Below are 21,343 nucleotides of genomic sequence, written 5' to 3'. Positions count from 1 at the left end.
ACCGCCCCCCCCTCAAAAAAAAGTCCCTTATGACAGTCTCCACCTTAGTTGCAGTGTTTGGTCCACTTGAGTGTCCTTTCTGACAAGGTGGGATTTACGCCTTCCTTTTGGCTATTTGTTTTCCCTGTGTCTCACATCTTTTCTGTTGCTCTATTTTTCCACAACTGCCTTCTTTCTGTTAAACAGATATTCCCTAGTGCACCATTTAAATTACCTTGTCATTTCTTTTGTGTCTTTTGAATTATTTTCTTAGTGGTTGTTCTGGATATCTTCATTTCTAATAATCTGATCATTGAGTTCAGATTAATACCAACTTTATTTCAATAACATGTAAAATTTTGCTCATACGCATTTCTATTTCTCCCTTGCTTTGTGTTATTATTATCCACATTAAATCTTTATATATCAGATGCCCACCCACATCCCAGTGCCATGGCATGTCACTGCCTTCTGACCTCCATAGTTTTATGATGAGAAATCGGCTGCTGCTCTTATTGAGGATGTCTTACACATAATATGTACTAAGTCACTTCTCTCTTCTGGCTTTTGAGATTCTCTTTCTCTGACTTTCAATAGTTTGATTATGATGTGTCTTGGTATGGTTGTCTTTGAGTTTATCACATTTGGAGTTCATTGAGCTTCTTGGGTCTGTAGGCAAATGTTTTTCATCAGATTTGGGCAATTTTCTGCCATTATTTTTCAAACACCCCTTTTGCCCTGTTCCTCTCCTTCTGGAGTTCTCCTTATGCTCTGCTGGTGCACTTGATGCTGCCCTAGTCTCTGAAGCTTTGTTCAGTGTTATTTTTCTTTCTGCTTTTCAAGACTGGTAAACCCGATTTACCTGTCTTCAAGATTACCAATTCCTTCTTGCATCTGCTGAACTCTGCTGTTGAATAGCTATAGTGAATTTATCATTTCAGTCATTGTACTTTATAACTCTAGACTCTTTATTTATAATTTCTCTCTCTCTATTGATACTCTCTTTGGTAATACATTGTGTTCATACTTTCCTTTAGTTCAAATAGTATTTCCTTTAGTTCTTTGAATATATTTTAAGTAGCTGATTTAAAGTCTCTAGTCTGGTCTTTGAAACTATTTCTTATTGATAAGGTTTTGCCCCCTGCCCCGCCCAGTATCTGGATCACATTTTTTTTTGTTTCTTCGCATGTCTTGTGATATTTTCATGAAAATTAGCCACTTAAATTAATATAATGTGGTGGCTTTGGAAATCAGGTTCTTCCCTCATCCTCAGAGGTTTCTGTAGTTGCTGAAGTTACTTGTTGGGTAACTTCTCTGAACTATTTTTGTAAGGTCTGTATGCTTTTTGGTGTGTGTCCACTGACGTCTCTGCTTAGTTAGATTAGTGCTAACAGTTGGTCAAAGATTTCCTTTAATGCCTGGAACAATAAATCACCTGGTCATTGCCAAGGGGTTCTGTATGCTTGTCGTGGTATGCCTTCAACACTCGGCCAGAGACTTAGTAATATCTCTGCCTTGCACTTCACTTTCTGCTTGTAAAGAGCCTCGGTGTCAGCTTGTGGTGAGAGGGCCTTATCAGTTCCTTTCTGAGCATTTACACAATCCTACTACCTGTGCCTCAGCCTTCTGGATTCTGGGGAACATTTCAGATTTTCAAAGCCCTTATGGACATCTCCTGCCCTAGATTTTACTTTTAAACTTTTTGAGGTAGCCTGTTGTTTGCCTCAATAGCGTGCAGTAGCCATAGCATCAAAAAAAATTACCTTGAAATGTTTTTACCAACACCCTCAGGGAAAAGACTTTCCTCACTGGACAAGCTCCAAGTCTAATCAATTAGGGCAGCCTTGCAATTGAGGCTTCCGGGAGCTACCAGACAGGTCACATGATGGCAGTTCTGTGGGAATGAGGCTTTCAAGAAGCGCCGACCCCAGCTTGCCTCTCCTGCTGTCTGCCAGGCTGCTGTTTTCCACTGTGATTGTGGTTGTTGATTTTCAAGGCTATCATGGAGCCGGAGAGAGGGGGGTGGAAATAAGACAAGTTAAATTGCCCCAAAGCTCACTGTCGTTACTGAGTTTTGGTCACTTTTCTTGATTGAAACTTCCCAGATTGCTGAAATCTTCTGGTTAATTTCCAGATTCTGAAAAGCTGGTTCTGACCACTTTTGTCAGTTTTCTTACTGCCTTTCTGGAGGTTGGTTAGAATTTTTGAAGGTCCTTACTCCACTTTTACTGATACCACTGCCTGGGTAACATCTTGACTGTAACTCTGAGAGAGAGACTAAACCAGAACCATCCTACAAAGGCACCCCCAAATTCTTGACCCACAGACACCGAGATAATAAATGTCTGTTCTTTTAAGTTGCTAAGTGTTTGAGTAATTTTTTAGGTCATGATACCATTTGTAAGGAAATACATATATTTCTCTCCTCTTGCTGCTGCTAAGTCGCTTCAGTTGTGTCTGACTCTTGGCAACCCCATGGACTATAAACCACCAGGCCCCTCCGTCCATGGGATTTTCCAGGTAAGAGTACTGGAGTGGGGTGCCATTGCCTCCTCCAGTGCATGAAAGTGAAAAGTGAAAGGGAAGTCGCTCAGCTGTGTCCGACTCTTCGCGACCCCGTGGACTACAGCCCACCAGGCTCCTCCGTCCATGGGATTCTCCAGGCAAGAGCGCTCTACACCGTGTTCTACAAGTTTTTTACTTAGTGAATAGTGGTTTCTTTCTTATTTCTTTAATGTTTGGCTGCATCAAGTCTGAGTTGCATCATGCAGGATCTTCTGCCGTGGCACACGGACTCTACTTGTGGCGCGTGTGCTTCGTTGGTTACGGCGTGATGACTCAGCTGCCCTGTGGCATGTGGCATCTTAGCTCCCCGACTAGGGATCAAACCAGTGACTCCTGCATTGCAAGGTGGATTCTTAACCACTGGACCACCAGGGAAGTCTCCCCCTTTCTTTTTTATGGCTCTCTCAGATACTGTGCATACATTTGACGAGTAACTTATGATGCATATCTGCCTCTACTCACTCAATGATGTATATTAAGACTGTGTCCAGTCTTCTGCTCTTTTAAATAATTCTGGATTGTGGTAGTTTTCTTTCTGGCACATGTGTTAAGTTTTCAAATGGGCCTGGCTCTGCCACATATGTTATATAGGAGCTGGCAGAGGCTTGATGACAAAGAGGTCTCTCTCTAGCCTTTCCTGCACCAGAGACGGGCTCCCACATGTGGCAGGCTATGTCATAAGTTGATGTCCTTACAGACAGGCTGACATAGACCTGTCTGGCTTGAGGAAAATGTCTGCTGAGGGGTGTTCCTCCATTCCTGTGATGGATTTGAAGAAAAAAGCATAATGCTGGGATGAATAGTCTTATTTCTTCAAGATTTCTGTTATGTGTAGAAAATTCCCATTTCTAGTTTTGTGTTTGCCCTCTAAAACCTGAGCTTTTACATTTTGTTTCCATAGAAACAAAAAACCTGAATGAATCTAGTATTCTCCCACAGGACAGGCAGTTATCTCACTGAACAGGAAGTCTAGAGTTTTGAGGGTTCCAGGGCTGGTTGATAACACTGAAAACCCAGGTTTCTTCCATCCTTCACCATTCTCTCTGTTGGAGGTGGCTTCATCCTTGAACTAGGAACAATATGGCTGCAACAGTGCTGGGTATCACATCCAGACCCAACCCACCTAGAGAGAGGGGAGAGAGAGAGAGACTCTTTCTGTGGCTCTCTGGGGGGAGTGAGAACTTGATTCACAATCATTCTTGCAGATTTCTCCTTAAGGCTTACTGGGCAGGATAGGGTCACCTGTCCATTGCTGAAACCGTCACTGATAGCTACAGGGTAAGCATTCGGTGCGGGAGGCAACCCCAGCATCAGTGAAGCAGAGATGGTGGCCTTCCTGCAGGCAGTGAGAGTTAGCATTAAACCTGAACTTGGAGCTTTGTTCTAAGGTCTTTATGTCACGTTGTTGTTGTTCACTCACTCAGTCGTGCCCACCTCTTTGTGACCCCGTGGACTGCAGCCCGCCAGGCTTCCCTGTCCTTCACGATTCCTGGAGCTTGCTCAGACTCATGTCCATTGAGTCAGTGATGCCATCCAACTGTCTCATCTTCTGTCGTCCCCTTCTGCCCTCAATCTTTCTCAGCATCAGGGTCTTTTCCAATAAGTCGGCCCTTCTCATCAAGTGGCCAGAGTATTGGAACTTCAGCTTCAGCATCAGTCCTTCTAATGAATATTCAGGACTGATTTCCTTTAGGATGGACTGATTTGATCTCCTTGAGTCCAAGGGACTCTCAAGAGTCTTCTCCAACACCACAGTTCAAAAGCATCAATTCTTTGGTGCTCAGCCTTCTTTATGATCCAACTCTCACATCCGTATATGACCACAGGAAAAACCATAGCTTAGACTCAGTGGCAAGCCACTCCAGTAGTCTTGCCTGGAAAATCCCATGGATGGAGGAGCCTGGTAGGCTATAATCCATGGGATCGCAAAGCGTAAGACACGACTGAGTGACTTCACTTTCTTTCTTTTCTTTCTTTCTTGACTATATGGACCTTTGTTGGCAGAGTAATGTCTCTGCTTTTTTTAATACGTTGTCTAGGTTTGTCATGGCTTTCTTTCCAAGGAACAAGCATCTTTTAATTTCATGGCTGCTGTCACCATCCACAGTGATTTTGGAGCCCAAGAAAATAAAGTCTGTCACTGTTTCCCTTGTTCCCCCATCTATTGGCCATGAAGTGATGGGACTGGATGCCATGATCTTTGTTTTTTGAATGTTGAGTTTTAAGCCAGCTTTTTCACTTTCCTCTTTCACTTTCAAGAGACTCTTTTGTTCCTCTTTGCTTTCTGCCATAAGGGTGGTGTCATCTGCCTATCTGAAGTTACTGATATTTCTCCCAGCAATCTGGGTTCCAGCTTGTGCTTCACCCAGCCTGGCATTTCGCATGATGTGCTCTGCATATAAGTTAAATAAGCAGGGTGACGATATACAGCCTTGACGTACTCCTTTCCCAATTTGGAACCAGTCCATTGTTCCATGTCTGGTTCTACCTGTTGCTTCTTGATCTGCATACAGGTTTCTCAGGAGGCAGGTAAGGTGTTCTGGTGTTCCCATCTCTTTAAGAATTGACATCAATTTTGTTCTGTTTTCCCTTTGACTGCCAGGAAACTCTAAGCTAAACTTGCTGCTACTTGGAGCAATTATGGGACATCCTGGCATGTTTTATCCTCCCATTAGCTTTTTTATCTTCATTTTTTAATTCTGTGTGAAATTTCTGGAAACTACATTCTTGGAGTGGAGCTTATTGAAAATAGTATTTTTAATTTTCAGTTTTTGAAAGTTAATCTTAAGGGAAACTTGAGTCTTTACTTTTTGTAAAATCATTTGGAAGGTAAATTTTTTTTTCTCTTCCGAAATCATTTTCTTTTTGAGAGTTCCACCACACCTGCAGGTCTGTGGCCACATCACTAGGTACCTGGGGATATTTTAAGCTGAACAGTGGAGTGAGAGACCAGTGCCTCATGTGAAGCCAATCTCTGTCCAGAAGGAAACATATTTTTAATATATGAAAATGCTCAGATAAATTCTTATTTCTTCTATTATTAGAAACACTGCCTACTCCACACTCCGTGAGCGACTCGCGCTCGGGCCCCCTCTCAGTCTCCGGGACAGAAGCGCCCGGCGAAGCCTCAGTCCTCCCCACGCCGCCTCCTGCATTGTTCTCGGCCTGCAGTGTTGTTTTTGGCCCCTGAGTTAATGCTATTGCTTCCTGACGGCTGAGTGTGTTTCCTCCTTTTCTCGGTTTTAAATAGGATCTTTTCCACGAGACAAGAATGGGGCCTTTCAGCTGGGGTCTGAGGGGTTGGTGAGGTGGGGGTGACAGGAAATGGGAAGGGTGGCTTGTGAGAACACCATGTTGCAGGGCCCTTCATTCTACAAAGAGAGTGTCTGTTAAACCTTTTCAAAATCAGCGTGCTGGGCCCAGACTGCTGAAGGGCAGGCTCTGGGCAGCAGGTCAGAGGGCCAGGAGGCGACGTGTCCAGCCAGCTGCTGGCAGTGCCCACACTGCCGGTGCACTGAGAGGTTTCGTTTTCTGGTGCACAGGCCTTGTGGGAGGAGCAAAGATGCGCTTTTCTCTCGTGACGCGAGCCGTGACCGTGTCGGTGGAGTGAAAGGGCTTCTAACTGTACGCACGTGATGGTCCCTGACTTTCTGAAATTTCCTCTTTTTATAGCAGGATGAGACAAACTGTTCAAAGTTTATTCAGCTTCTTCCTGAGCTTGTTGTGAGCCCATGGTTTTAATAACTCCTTTCCCCATTGTTTCTGATCCCGATCCTTGGGGACAAGGTTTCCTTGTGACTCAGAAGCCCGTTCTTCCACATCCAGTTATTTCTTTGAAGAAGATGGGGGAGCAAGACTGCTTCCTACTTTCCTTTGACCTTTTTCTCCCCTTGCTGGAAAGGTTCAGCTCAAACAAGGTGGGCAGACAGACCTTTCTCTCTGCTCCCGAGGAGACACGGGCAGCACCCACTCACCACTGTCCGTTCCTGCCGAGTCCTCTGTGAGGCTCAGGCAGGAGGTGGAAGGTGTGGAACACGATTATTGCTCTGCTTCTCCCCCGCCTCGGAGTGCCTGGGGGCTCAGGCCTTGCCCGCGGCCGCCCCAGGGACCCCAGCAGCAGGGACTAGAGCTGCGCCCTTCGTCTGCCCCCTCCCCGCCTTGCCCCTGACTGCCTCAAGCTTGTGTTGTGTCCACAGAATTAAACATGAGGTAGGCTTCACTGCAGAGTCCAGAGTCCACCTCCAGCTGCCTCCCTCCTCTGGTGTCCACAGGCCCTCAGCGGTCACATCCCCGTCTGGACTGGTGGTTCCCCTCTCGAATCCTGGTTATGGACTCACACCACCTCATCCGTCATTCAGATTTCAAACCTTGGAGTTATAGAAATAACCACAGGTATTACATTTAGAGAAACCCAGAAAAGCACAAGGCTGGCAGTGAAGCCCCAGTGACCCCTGCCTCCACAGACAGCCCCCGCCTCCACAGACAGCCCCCATAAAATGCCAGTGCATTTCCTTCCTTCCAGTTTTTTTTTCCTAATCACATGAATCTTCTCCTCTCCTTCCAAAATGGGTCATTCCATATTCTTCAATGAGTTTTCATTTAATAACACAGCCTTGAGGTTGTCCCGTTTCCCTGATTTACTAAATCATTATTTTTAGTGACTGCAAGCAACTCTGTTTTGGAATCACACCAAACTTTTCTTCTCAACAGTCCCCTTTGCTGGGCATTTTGATTGTTCCCAGTTTCTAACTTATAAACAGCTGTGGTGCACACCCTTGAGGTTTCCCTGTGGTCCCCATCTCGCTGGTTGTTGCTTGAGTTAGTGCTGTGTTCCAGCTTCCCCATCCCTCTCCAGCCCCTCCTCGCTTTGGCCCAGGGGCAGATTGTCTTGTCTCTTAAACTTGGGTGAAATTAGCAGGGTTTTGTTGTTCTGTTGTGAAATAAACTCTGTATTTTATATCATGCCTTTTCCACTGTGAGGTGATAAGGATATTTTCTTCATTTTTTTTCTAATGCTTGTATGTTTAATTTTCACTTCTATAATTTTAAAAAAATTTTGGCTGCACGGGGTCTTAGTTGTGGCATGCAGGATCTTTGATCTTTAGCTGTGGCCTGCGAACTTGTAGTTGTGGCATGTGGGATCTCGTTCCCAGACCGGGGGTTAAACGTGGGCCCCCCCTGCATTGGGCGCGTGGAGTCTTAGCCTCAGGGCCACCAGTTGTGGTTTGGTTGGTAAGTCTTTCTGACTCTCTGCGACTTCATGGACTGCAGCATGCCAGGCTTTCTTCACATCTCCTGGAACTTGCTCAAACTCGTGTCCGTTGAGTCGGTGATGCCAATCCAACCATCTCATTTTCAGTTCTAAAGCGCTGGCACACTAGGAATCACTTTCTCAGATAGCTACGCAGTCCTCCTCACAACATGTATGGAGTAAGTCCATCTTCCCTCCAGTGGTGTGGAGCAGCAGCTGTACTGTCCTACTGAGCCCCTGTGTCTGTTCTGATATACTCCTGGCTCTATTCAGTTTTATGTATTCATGTAAATAGGGGTCAGTGTCTCGGTGTTTTAATCATGGCAGCTTTTTATGTTTTCATGTCTTAGGCTAGTCCTTTCTCTTCACTCATCATTTTCAGAATGTTCCTGATTTTCCTTCATATGATAGATTAACATGAGAATGACAACTCCATTAAAACGACTTTGAATTCATAGAATAAGTTAGGGAGAAATTGACAGTTTTACAAAATTAACTTATCCTGAAAGTAGGGTTTGCCTTTTCATTTATTCAGATCTTTTACATTCCTCAGGAGCACCGTTCAAAATTCACATATGGACACAGAGTGACCCCTGGTCCCCACAGGTAATCCATGTCACCTGTTCCGTGTGTGCATAACCAGAGATTTTGTTTATGTAGTATTTAGACAAATGCTAGCATGTATGTGCATTATTCTGTGTTATATCTTGGCAATCTCTCCATATTAGCACGTGAGGAACCTTCTCATTCCTTTTTATACCTAAAAAAAGCATAGGATTCTATTGCAGGGACAAACCATCATTTATTTACTCACCCTTCTTAAATCATAGACATTTAAGGTGTTTTCAATCTTTTACTAGTACGAGCAGGGCTGTCATAAACAATTCTGTGTATGTATCTTTTTCCACATATTGAGCATATCTTTGGGGTTTCCCTCGTGGCTCAGATGGTAAAGAATCTGCCTGCAGTGTGGGAGATCTGGGTTCGAATCCTGGGTCAGAAAGATCCCCTGGAGAAGGGAATGACTACCCACTCCAGTATTCGTGCCTGGAGAAAGAATCCCATGGACAGAGGAGCCTGGCGGGCTACCGTGCGTGGGGTCACAGAGTTGGACATGACTGAACATGGCTTTAGGAAGGTGTTTCTGGAAGTGGAACTGCTCGGCCATGATGCACCTACAGTTGTGATCCGGGCACCCTCAGCAGTGCTGCCCTCCAGAGGTTATACCGTTTACACTCGCCGCCACATGTAAGAGTGCCTGTGTCCACACTCTACCAACACTGTCTCTTTTGTTTACTAACCTTAAAAGTGAGAAATATCTCAAATTGGTTCTACTTTGCATTTCAATCACTATCAGTGAGACTTAGCATAAACTGGAATCATTTTATGCTTTGAACTTTCTGTTCATATCATTTTCCTATGTTTTCCTACTGGTTATTGAGTTCACAAAAATCGGTATTTTGGGAAGTACACTTTTTGTAAAATGAATGAGAAACATTTCGTTTCTTTTGATTTATTGTGGTTGGTATCTAGAATATTTTTATATTGAGTTCATTGCTGTTTTTTCATATGGCTTCCCTGTGTTGTATATATAGCACTTAGGCTTTCTCTACTTAACATATTCTCCTAGCCATCTAATCACCAGGCATGGTGACCACATTAAAAAAAAAAATGATGAACTATTTCAACATTTAGAAGAGTACAGTGATACATTTTTAAAAGACAGATATACCCATCACCAGGGCTTCCCAAGTGGTGCTAGTGGTAAAGAACCCTCCTGCCAATGCAGGAGATGTAAGAGACCCTGGCTTGGGAAGATCTGGAGGAGGGCATGGCAACCCCCTCCAGTATTCTTGCCTGAAGAATCCCATGGACAGAGGAGCCTGGTGGGCTACAGTCCATGGGTCACAAGAGTCGGACACAACTGAAGCAACTTAGCATGCAGCACATACCCATCACCAGAACTAATGGTAACGTTTTGCCGTGTCTGCTTTAGATTCGTCCCTTTGAACGTCTCTCCAGTGACAGTGCCTCCCCTGCCCCTGAGATCACTGCCTTTGTGAAGTTGCAGTGTGCCCTCCTGGTCATGGTCGGGGGCCTTGACTTTGAGACTGAAGAACCCCCTCAGGCTAGCTGCACTGGAAGGGATTTATCAGAACTCTTGAATGAGTTTCCTGGAAAGTCTCCCTAAAATACAGATCAGGGCTTGGGCTGAGTCAGCTGCTGTGCCCCAGAGCCCCTTGCTTCCACTGCAGTCAGCGCTGCCAGTGGGGAGAATGCAAAGTCAACAGCTCTTCACGTGTTCTCCGTTTATGACGTGATTAATTTTGGTTGCGCAGCACGGCATTAGTTCCCTGATCAGGGATCGAACCTGCACCCCTTGCAGTGGAAGCACAGAGTCCTAACCCCTGGAGCGCCAGGGAAGTCCCTGTGCAACATTTCTACATAGAGCCTTGTACACTTGCATCTCTGCCCATGTATGTGCTACGTCGCTTCACTCGTGTCCAACTCTTTGCAACCCTATGGACAGCTGCCCACCAGGCTCCTCTGTCTGTGGGATTCTCGAGGCAAGAATACTGGAGTGGTTTGCCATCCCCTCCTCCAGGGGCTCTTCCCGACCCAGGGATCCAACACTCGTCTCTTACATCTCCTGCGTTGGCAAGTGGGTTCTTTACTGGAAAGCCCTTGCATCTTACAGGGGAACCTAAGGGAGTATGGAGGGAAGAGCACTTGCTTTTCTAGCTTTTCTAGCTCCTCTACACCAGGAGCTTGGTATCACAAAAGCCAGTTCACAGCTTTGGTAAACTTCCTGAACGTTTTAATGCTCCTACTATTAATTTTTCCATGAGCAATAGAGTATTGTTTCGGATATTCAAAACATTGACGCAAATGGTATCATACTGCAACTTAGCCTTTTCTTTCAGTATTCTTAAGCCTTTCCCTGTTGACATCTGCAGCTCTACCTCATTCTTTTTAACTGCTGTGTATTGTCTGTGTATTAGTTGTTATTGTGTAACTATCCTAAAATTTACTGGCAAGGAACAGTGTTTACCATCTCCCCGTTTCTGTGGGTAGGAACCTGGGGGTGGCTGAGGTGGGTCCTCTGGCCCAGGGTCTCAGGTGTCTGCTGCAGCTGTGGTCTCATCCAAAGACCCAGCTGTGGCAGAATCTGCTTCCAGCACACTCGCATGATTGTTGGCGGCATGACTCCATGGTGGCCGTGGGCTGAAGGCTGGCTTCTTTACAATGTAGGCCTCTCCACAGGGCAGCTCACAGCATGGCAGCTTGCCTCATCAGAGCAAGCAGATAAGAACAAGAGAGAGTGCAGGGTGGGTGTTACCGTCTGTAATGAATTGTGGTTTAGTCACCCAGTTGTGTCCAGCTCTTTTGCAACCCCATGAACTAATGCCCACCAGGCTTTGTCCATGGGACTTCCCGGGCAAGAATACTGGATTGGGTTGCTATTTCCTCCTCCAGGAGATCTTCCCAACTCAGGGAATGAACCCACATCTCCTGCTTGGCAGGCAGATTCTTTACCACTGAGCCTCCTGGGAAGCCGAGCAGGTTGAATAATCTCCCCCCAAATTCAAATACCCTGAAACCTCAGAATGTGCCTGTTTCTTGCTATTATTCCCTGCTCCCCCAACTATACCTACTTAATTTTGTCTGGATGTTTACCAATCTGTGCTTACCATTGCTTTCTATAGATACCCCACCCCCTCTTTCTGAACTCGTTAAAGAAGTACATCTTTCAGCAGTTTTTTTTCCCCATAGTGTTCTGTTCATGATTAACATATGTGCATGTCTGGAATAATCTTTATTTACCTTCGCTCTTGAACCAGTTTGGTATGTAATTCTAGGCTGACAATTTCCTTTAGTATTTTGAAATACTATTTGTCTTGTTGTTGCAAATAAGAATTCTGATGGCAGTCTAACGCTCGTTCCTTTGTAAGCGATCTGTCTTTTCTCACGGCTTTCAGGTTTTTCTCTTGAAGCCGAACACTCTGCATTTTCACGGTGTTGTGTCGTCCTGTCTGAGATCTGACGTGCCCTGTAACATGAGGAGTTGGTTGTCAGGTCTGGAGGGACTCCCAGGCGCTCTCTGGACAGCGCTTCTCCCCACTTCTCCTCCCCGCCAGATCACCTAATTTAGACACAGTTCGGAGCATCTCATTCTACCCTCCATATTTTAACATTGGTTTCACATTTTCCATTTTTAATCTCTGTGCTACACATTGAGTCATTTCCTTAAATCTTCCAATTGGCTACTTCTCTCTTTAGTTATGTCTGGTTTTCTGGTAAACCTACACAGAAGTTTTCCATTTGTTTTAATGACTATGTTCTTCATGCCTAGAATGTCTCTCTGGTTCTTTTTCAGATTTTTTTTTTCCAAAACTACCTTGGTTTACCTTATGGTTTTCATTGCTTCAAACATGTTAAGTGCTTTCATCCTAAAGTCTCTTGCTGATTATTCTATCTCTGCCTCATGATGGTTGAGTTCCTCGTGGGATCACTCTCTTCTTTCCTGGAGGGGAGAGGACTTTCTTCCCACGTCAGTCAACAGTTACCAACTTGGGTCACCTGTCTCCACACAGGAAAAGGGGGGGTTTGTTTCCTTAGAGAGACCCTGAGGGGCTGGCCTTGTCAGACCTCCAGAGTGAATGGGCATCAGGAAGCCAGGACCATCCCTGGGAGCCCCTGTGCCAGCCCTCCGGGGCACATGGTCTCTCTGAATGGGCACCTAGTGGTGAATTAAAGGTATCGCTGAGAATTCTTCAACATATTCTGGCCCTTAGTGACCCCAAAAAGTCATTTAACTATTTATTTCTTCTGTCAAAAAAAAAAAAAAAAGTATCTTCTTTATTTATACGGAGAAAAAGATAGAGTATTTTAACTATAAGACTTCAAAGAAAAGGTGACACATGTTTTCTTTAAAACAAATACTTTAATTTCATTTTTATCTGGAAAAAAAGCATACAAGTTTAAAGGAAACAGCAAGATCTTTGACATGTCACTGTTGTCTTTTTTTTTAAACGGTACTATAACTTGTTCAAAATGTGAAGATACAGAACTGTTATAAATTTCTGGAATCAAAGACTCCAAATACAGATGAAAACAGATTAGTTATAAAATGTCAATTCACGAAATATTCCATTTTCTCTGTTTTTTATCAGGAATATTCTATAGAAACACTGTATACAAAATAAGGCAGACTTTCAGAAATTCAAGTATAAGAGTTTTAGGAAAAATAAGTGTGAAGTCCGATTTCTTTCACTTTGGGGAGTCGCCTGCAGAGCTGGTGCTGGGGCTCTGGCTGCTGCACAGAAGAGCCCTTTGGAGCGCTTCTGGGGCCATTAGTGGTTGTTCAGTCACTCAGCCGTGTCTGACTCTCTGCGACCCTATGGACTGCCACACGCCAGGCTTCCCTGTCCTTCACTATCTCCTGGAGCTGCTCAGACTCGTGTCCATCAGGTCGGCAATGCCATCCAGCCATCTCAGCCTCTGTCGTCCCCTTCTCCTCCTGCCTTCAATCTTTCCCAGCATCAGGGTCTTTTCTAATGAGTCTGCTCTTCGCATTAGGTGGCCAAAGTATGGGAGCTTCAGTTTTAGCATCAGTCCTTCCAATGACTATTCAGGACTGATTTCCTTTAGGGTTGACTGGTTTGATCTCCTTGCAGTCCAAGGGACTCTCAAGACTCTTCTCCAACACCACAGTTCAAAAGCATCAGTTCTTCAGCACTCAGCTTTCTTTCTGGTCCAATTCTCACATCCATACATGACTACTGAAAAACCATGGCTTTGACTATACAGACCTTTGTTGGCAAAGTAATGTCTCTGCTTTTTAATACAGTGTATAGGTTTGTCATAGCTTTTCTTCCAAGGAGCAAGCGTCTTCTAATTTCATGGCTGCCATCACCATCTGCACTGATTCTGGAGCCCAAGAAAATAAAGTCTGTCATTTTTTCCATGTTTCCCCATCACTTTGCCATGAAGTGATGGGACTGGATGCCATGATCTTTGTGTTTTGAATGTTAAGTTTTGAGCCAGCTTTTGCACTCTCCCCTTCCACTTCCATCAAGAGGCTTTTTAGTTCCTCTTCACTTTCTGACATAAGGGGCAAATCATCTGCACATTTGAGGTTATTCATATTTCTCCCAGCAGACTTGATTCCAGCTTGTGCTTCATCCAGACTGGCATTTCACAAGATGTACTCTGCATATAAGTTAAATAAGTAGGGTGACAATATACAGCCCTTAACATATTCCTTTTCCAATTTTGAAACAGTCTGTTGTTCCATGTCTGGTTCTACCTATTGCTTCTTGACCTGCATACAGGTTTTTCAGGAGGCAGGTAAGGTGGTCTGATATTCCCATCTCTTTAAGAATTTTCCACAGTTTGTTGTGATCTGCACAGTCAAAGGCTTTAGTGTAGTCAACAAAGCAGGTGTTTTTCTGGAATTCTCTTGCTTTTTCTGTGAGCCAACAAATGTTGGCAATTTGATCTCTGCTTCCTCTGCCTTTTCTAAATTCAGCTTGAACATCTGAAAGTTCTTTGTTCACGTACTGTTGAAGCCTAGCTTGGAGAATTTTGAGCATTACTTTGCTACCATGTGAAATGAGTACAATTGTGCAGTAGTTTGAACATTCTTTGGCATTGCCTTTCTTTGGGATTGCAATAATAATATACCTTTTCCAGTTCTGTGGCCACTGCTGAGCTTTCCAAATTTGCTGGCTTATTGAGTGTAGCACTTTCACAGCATCATCTTTTAGGATTTGAAATAGCTCAACTGGAATTCCATCACCTCTACTAGCTTTGTTTGTAGTGATGCTTCCTAAGGCCCACTTGATTTTGCATTCCAGGAAGTCTGGCTCTAGGTGAGTGATCACACCATCATGGTTATCTGGGTTATTAAGATCTTTCTTGTATAGTTCTTTTGTATATACTTGCCACCTCTTCATATCTTCGGTTTAGATATCTTAATCTTTTTATGTTAGGTCCATTCCATGTCTGTCCTTTATTATGCCCATCTTTGCATGAAATGTTCCCTTGTTATCTCTAATTTTCTTGAAAAGATTTCTAGTCTTTCCCATTTTACTGTTTTTCTCTATTTCTTTGCATTGTTCACTTAGGAAGCCTTTCTTATCTCTCCTTGCTACTCTTTGGAACTCTGCATTCAGATGGGTATATCTTTTCCTTCCTCCTTTGCTTTTCGCTTCGCTTCTTTTCTCAACTATTTATAAGGCCTCCTCAGACAACCATTGTGCCTTCTTGGATTTCAAAAGTTTTCCCAATTAACATCAATCAGAAAAGCCTAACATACACAAATTTTTTTTTTTTCACTTAAAAATTTACTTATTTTTTAAAATTTATTTTAGTTGGAGGCTAATTACAATATTGTAGTGGTTTTTGCCATACTTTGACATGAATCAGCCATGGGTTTACATGTGTCCCCCATTCTGAACCACCCCCATCCCATCCCTCAGGGTCATCCCAGTGCACCAGCCCGGAGCACCCTGTCTCATCCATCAAACCTGGACTGGCGATCTGTTTCATATATGATAATATACATGTTTCAATGCTATTCTCTCAGATCATCCCACCCTCGCCCTCTACCACAGAGTCCAAAAGACTGTTCTATACATCTGTGTCTCTTTTGCTGTCTCACATGTAGGGTTATTGTTACCATATTTCTAAATTCCATATATATGTGTTAGTATATTGTATTGATGTTTTTCTTTCTGGCTTACTTCACTCTGTATAATAGGCTCCAGTTTCATCCACCTCATTAGAACTGATTCAAATGTATTCTTTTTAATGGCTGAGTAATACTCCATTGTGTATATGTACCACAGCTTTCTTATCCATTCATCTGCTGATGGACATCTAGGTTGCTTCCATGTCCTGGCTATTATAAACAGTGCTGCGATGAACATTGGGGTACATGTAACATACACAGATATTTCTATAGTGCAGTAAAAATGTATCATTTATTTTAAATTTGCATTATGAAAATAAGTCTATACACCAAGTGATACGTATTTTTAATGACTATGAATCATGTAAATTTGGTCATGGCATCTAAAGTTGGCTTTGGCTTTGAAGTATTTTTAAATTCATAGAAAATAGTGAACTTCTAATAAAATAAATAAAACATTTTAATAATTGATATTAATAATCAACTTCAGAATTTCTTTGTCTTTTTCATATGCCGTTTAATTTTAAAAGAGAAGTCACTTTCAGTAGTGTTCCAAAGTGAATGATTGCACCTTCTATGATGTGGAAAAGATCCTATTGCCATTAGCTCTTCTTAAGCGCTGAATATAATTGAGAGAAACTGCAACAAGAAATTCTCTGTCATCATCAGAAACTCTGTCAGCGTCCTTGGCTGGGCCTCCCGAGCTCAGGTGTGGACAGACGGACGCTGATGCAAGCCGTGTTCTCTGAGACTCTCCGCGGAGCCCCAGCAGCAGGCTGGCGCAGTGAGTGGACGAAGCCTCGCTCTACGGCAATGGCATCAGGTGGTGGTTAGGGAAGGTGACCGCGTCCCTGGGTGCGCTCGTAGGCTCTGTGCGTCGGGGGGCTGATTGGCTAATACTGAAAGGAACTCGGGCCGCCCTTCCCGGTGACCACAGGGGTACCGCACTATTCGGGAGGCGGGCGCAGGCTCCGCAGCTTCATGTCGTCCAGTCCTTTCCAGTATTTAAAGTTGTTGTCGAGATGCTGCATTAACTCAGGCAGGTCTACAAAGGCTGCAAGAAAGACAGGAGTGTGATAAGACTGCACCTTCCCGGGATGCACATGGAGGCTTTCTAAGGAGAGGGACAGACAGGAGGGGACAGTGCTCCGTGCTCGGCAGACATGGAACGGCCCACGATAGGCTGAAACCCCATCTGCACCCAGTGCCCGCCGCGCCTCTGCCACCAGTGGACAGAGTGGAGGGGGCTCGCCCGTTTTATCACCATTAATCAGCACCCTGGGGCCTGGGCTGCCTGATTCCAGCCCTGACCAGCTCTCTGGGGCGTCCCATCCCCCTTCCTTGAGCCTATCCCCTTCTACCTGCAGCTCGTGGCACGAGCAGCAAGCTAGTGAAGAAAACTTGGGCCAGGAGTGGCCACATCTGGTCTGGGCCCAGAAGCAGTGAGCAGAGCCTGCAATCTGGCCCGAGGCCCCAGCGCCTTCCGCCACCTCAGTCCTCCGTCCCCCGCCTCTCAGCATGGGCTCGTCTCCTGCTGACGGGATCCAGACTGGACATGGGTCTGCCTCCCGGCAGGGGCCCCTTGCCTAAAAGCCCTCTACCTGCCAGGGGGCTCCGCCCGCGCTGAGGGCTACAAGGAGGGCCGTGCCCCCGTCAGAGACCAGCCTGCCCGCAGGTCGGCTACTGGAGAAGGTGGAGAAGCTGGGTGAGGGGACAGCAGAAGAGCTCCCTCAGAATGTTGAATCCCGGGCTTTTGACCAGCAGCCCCTTCAGCCCCGTGTTCAATGCTCTCATCTTTGCGACTGGGACAACAGGTAGCCCCGGAGCCGGGGGCAGCTGAGGAGAAAGCAGAGAGCGCCCCATCTGCCGGGACCTCCTTGACAGCGCCTGGCTTCTCGGCCTCTGCACACTCTGAGCCGCTGAACATACTCTACAGTCAGAACAGCACTATGCGGTCCTTAACGTGGGCTCCCCATTACTGAGGGAGATACACTCGGTGCATTCTTACCATCCCAGGCATCAAACATGTCTGTGATGAAGTAGTCGATGAAAGAGATCTGGGATTTGGGGATGCTGCAGGTATTTCTGTCAAAAACCGGCATCACCACAGGCAAGTCCCGTTGCTTCTCTTCGTCTGTCTGCAAGGCAGAAAATGCCAGAATTAGGAGACCCCAGGACCAGGCTCCATGCCCACCAGAAGCATTCCCTCCACCAGAGCCTTTCCGGGCAGCCCAGGGAGCTCATGGGAGAAGCCGGTCACAGCGCCAGCGAAGCACCCGGACCCTCCATGACATGTCATGTTGTCCCCGATGGGACCACCCAACCCACATCTTCAGCACCTGAAGGCTCCTGCCGAAGCTCCTGCAGGTGCTGTGTGGAGTTCCTGCACTGCAGGAGCACAGCAGTCTGCCCAGCCGTCTCCCACCTGTGGGCATGTCAGGGGCCTGACCCAGGGCCACAGTGCGGAGAAACAGCCCCCCTCACAGAGAAGGGACGAGTGTCTGCTTCTTACCTCAGGCCAGATTGTTTCATTTAAAAAAGGTCTAAACACCCTTGAGGCAAAAAAGCTCTAGGATGAAGATTTTATGTACTCTGATAGACCCTTAGAAACATCTTCAGTATTCCAATAGTGTGTGTACAAAACTGGAAATATAATGAAGATCCTAGTGGGAAGTAGGACGCAAGTTTATCTTAAAAGATATAAGGGAATTTCTTGTTTTTTGTTTTCCTCATGTTGCTTTCATCAAAGGATCCAGGAGAAAGGATGAAGTGATGCCCAAAGGGTGATGATGAAGCAGGGGGTCCTTCCTGGAGTGAGGTATGAACTTGGAGGGTTTGACGGCGCCATGGGAATCACTGAGAGATCCCTGGGGAGCCAGGCAGCCAAGGATGAGAGTTAAATAGATGGCTACCCAAGGGGCAGGATGAGGGGTCTTGAGTGCAGGACCAAGTACGGCTGGGGTGAGCCAGGCAAGAGGACTGGAACCATCTCCTGGCTCTGGAGGCACAGCTATCCTCAGGGGTCCAGGGTATTTGTTCTGTTGGTCTGGGCAGGCTGCCCCTGTGGGCAGCTAGTGAGAAAGTGATGGAAGGGGCAGCTCAACATGGAAGACAGGCTGGGAGTTAACACTTAGGAAGCCTGGTCTGGGTGCAGGAATTGGTTCTCTAGGGGCACCCAGCAGGGAGGGTGGAGATCCTGGGACGAGTGGACCTGCTGACCAATCCTGGCTTCTCTGGACAGTGGTCAGTGAGAGCAAGGGCTGAGGATGGGAGGTATGCAGTGCATTCAGCCATCAGCCAGAACCTGGCTCTGTGAATGAGCTCTGTGGGCCATGTGGGGCTGTGGGAAAGTGAAGGACCTCTGTTAAGCGTCTAATACGGGGACCAGAATTCAGGTGTTCCACGGGAGCAAAAGAAGACCTACACTTGGGGCTGGAAGCCTGTCCCTCCAACGCTTATACCTGGACCTGTTCCCACAGGGCAAACCGGGCCAGTCCTCCTTGTCCCCCCAGCCCAGGGCTGTTCTGGACAGCTGGCCAGGAGCTGCCTCCCTGGTTCCGTTCTGCTTCTGTCTTTTCCGAGGCCTGGCAACCACAAGCAGGGTGGCAGGGACTGGTGAGAAGTTACGGCCACCTCGCCCTGCACATCGATGGGTCCGAGGCCCGAGACACTGGAAGAACTGGCTCCACAGCTGAAGGCAGGTGACTTTCCTTGGAAGTGACAGTGATTCGCTACAGCTCTCAACGTGAAATCTCCACTGGAGGACAACAGGCAACCTCTGGGGGTTTTCCCGGGAAGGGCCGTTCTGCACGTAGCACCATGCTGCAGAGACACACTTGTGCGAGGAGCTGCGGACAGTGCTGGGGACAGTGCCAAGGAAGAGGCCTGGGCTCCCTGTGCAGGTGGGCGGTGCCAGACTCCGGGCCAGGGCAGGAGCCAGCAGGAGGGGCTGCTGCTGTTCCAGGCCTGGGGGCCGAGGCACACAAGCTTGGCTGTGACTGCTCAGGCCAGGCTTTCCTGGGAGGCAGGGCAGGGACCATCTACACCAGCTGTTGGGCTAGGAGCACACCCCAGGAGGTGTGGGAGGCAGGGTTGGGGGCTCTGGGCAGAGGATGAGTGGGGAATACTGCCAAGTCTGGGCTTCTGCTGTGGTGGAGCCTCTGCTGTCAGGCCAGTGCTGGCTCAGCAGGGTCAGCTCCGTGCGAATCTCTGCCCTGGTCCATGTGTGGCAACGGGTGGAGGGTGCATAACAGCCTCAGATGCACAGCCCACCGGCCTGACTGCTCAGAGAGCAGGGCCCTGGGGTGGGTGCTCTCCTGACACGCCTTCCCTGGTCAGCTGTTCAGTTAAGAATCTCTGCACGTGTTCCTGAGGGTAATGAGCTGTAACTCTTTCCTGGGATGCCTTTGTCAGCTTTACGTACCAGGATAATAACAGCTTCAGAAAATGAGTTGGGAAATGTCTCACCTCTGTTTTCTGGTTTAATTTGTAAGACTAGCATTATTTATTCCTTAAATGTTTGACAGAATTCCTCAATGAAATGATTTAGAGTTTCATTTAAAAAAATCATGAAAACATTTTGACAAAAAATTTCTTTACTATGGACTTTCTTTACTATGGACTTTCTTTACTATGGATTATTAATCCTGTCAGTTAGGGTAAATTGTATTGACAGTTTTTAAGGTATTCATCCATTTCATCTAAGTGGTCACATTTATTGTGACATTCCTGATATTGGTGATCTGCATCCTTCTTGATTATTTTAGCTGTGTATTTACCAATTTTGTTAATTTTGCCAAAAAAAAATCCAACTTTTGGCTTTGAAAATGTTTATTATTCTTTTAAATATTCCTTACTTTTTATTTTATACTGGAGTACAATTGATTTACAATGTTGTGTCAGTCTCAGGTATACAGCAGAGTGATTCAGTTATACATGTATCTTTTTAAAAAAATTTACTGGAGTATGGTTCATTTTCAATGTATTAGTTTCAGGTGTATAGCAAAATGGATCAGTTTTATATATATATATATATCCACTCCTTTTTAGCTTCTTTTCCCACATAGGTTATTAGAGAATATTGAGTGGTGGTCCCTGTGTTATACCGTAGGAGCTTGTTGATTATCTCTTTTATATACAGTAGTGTGTATCTGTTAATCCCAAACTCCTAATTTATCCCTTTCTCTTGAAGTCTGTGAGTCTGTTTATGTTTTGTAAATAAGTTCCTTTGTATCATTTTTTGAGATGTCACATAAAAGCTGATGTGATATTAATATCTGTCTCTCAGATTTACTTCGCTTAGTATGATAATCTCTAGGTCCATCCATGTTGCTGTAAATGGCATTGTTTTATTTTTTATGGCTAAATAATATTCCATTTTCTTTTCCATTCCTCTGTCGATAGACATTTAGATTACATCCATGTCCTGGCTATTATAGTGATGCAGTGAACACGGGGGTGCATGTATACTTAATGATTTTCTTAGGATATATGCCTAGGAATGGGATTGCTGGATTATATAGTAGCTGTTTTTAGCTTTTTAAGGAACCTCTATACCTCCATAATGGCTGTACCAATTTACATTCCACTAACAGTGTAGGAGGGATCCCTTTCTCCAAACCCTCTCCAGAATGTATTGTTTGAAGACTTTGATGAACATTCCTGACCACTGTGAGTGGTAAATCATTAGAGTTTTGATTTGTATTTCTCTAATAATTAGTGATGATGAACATGTATGTCTTCTTTGAAGAAATGTCTATTTAGATCTGGCCATCTTTTTATTAGGGCTCCCTGGTGGCTCAGAGGTTAAAGCGTCTGCCTGCAATGCGGGAGACCTGGGTTCGGTCCCTGGG

At 45.5% G+C, this 21,343-nt stretch overlaps 1 protein-coding gene, 1 long non-coding RNA gene and 1 other non-coding gene across 6 annotated transcripts in view; 2 read left to right on the top strand and 1 right to left on the bottom strand.

Moving 5' to 3' along the window:
* The window catches only part of LOC109575442 (uncharacterized), a 48,453-nt gene that overhangs the window by 18,180 nt on the left and 8,930 nt on the right, over positions 1-21,343 (top strand). The window contains exons 3-4 of one of the 2 annotated variants that reach the window (XR_011562578.1): positions 18,241-18,309; positions 18,971-19,393. The exons of the other annotated variant lie outside the window; for it this stretch is intronic. This is a non-coding gene — a long non-coding RNA (uncharacterized lncRNA). The remainder of the gene's footprint in view (positions 1-18,240; positions 18,310-18,970; positions 19,394-21,343) is intronic. 2 annotated transcript variants of the gene reach the window in all.
* On the top strand, positions 3,061-3,208 carry LOC139178490 (small nucleolar RNA SNORA12). Its single transcript, XR_011562878.1, has one exon. It is a non-coding gene; the product is annotated as a small nucleolar RNA SNORA12 (small nucleolar RNA).
* The window catches only part of PDE8A (phosphodiesterase 8A), a 147,427-nt gene continuing 138,804 nt past the window's right edge, over positions 12,721-21,343 (bottom strand). For all 3 annotated transcript variants that reach the window (XM_070775182.1, XM_070775181.1, XM_019983568.2), the window contains 2 exons: positions 17,500-17,629; positions 12,721-16,545 (listed from right to left, as the gene is read on the bottom strand). In XM_070775182.1, coding sequence (XP_070631283.1) covers positions 16,439-16,545; positions 17,500-17,629 — 237 coding nt within the window. In that variant the 3' untranslated portion in view covers positions 12,721-16,438. The remainder of the gene's footprint in view (positions 16,546-17,499; positions 17,630-21,343) is intronic.

Source organism: Bos indicus, chromosome 21 (assembly GCF_029378745.1).
Source record: "Bos indicus isolate NIAB-ARS_2022 breed Sahiwal x Tharparkar chromosome 21, NIAB-ARS_B.indTharparkar_mat_pri_1.0, whole genome shotgun sequence".
Classification (NCBI taxonomy): domain Eukaryota; kingdom Metazoa; phylum Chordata; class Mammalia; order Artiodactyla; family Bovidae; genus Bos; species Bos indicus.
Note: the sequence above shows the minus strand (reverse complement) of the source record. Positions and strands in the feature narration are given on the sequence as shown.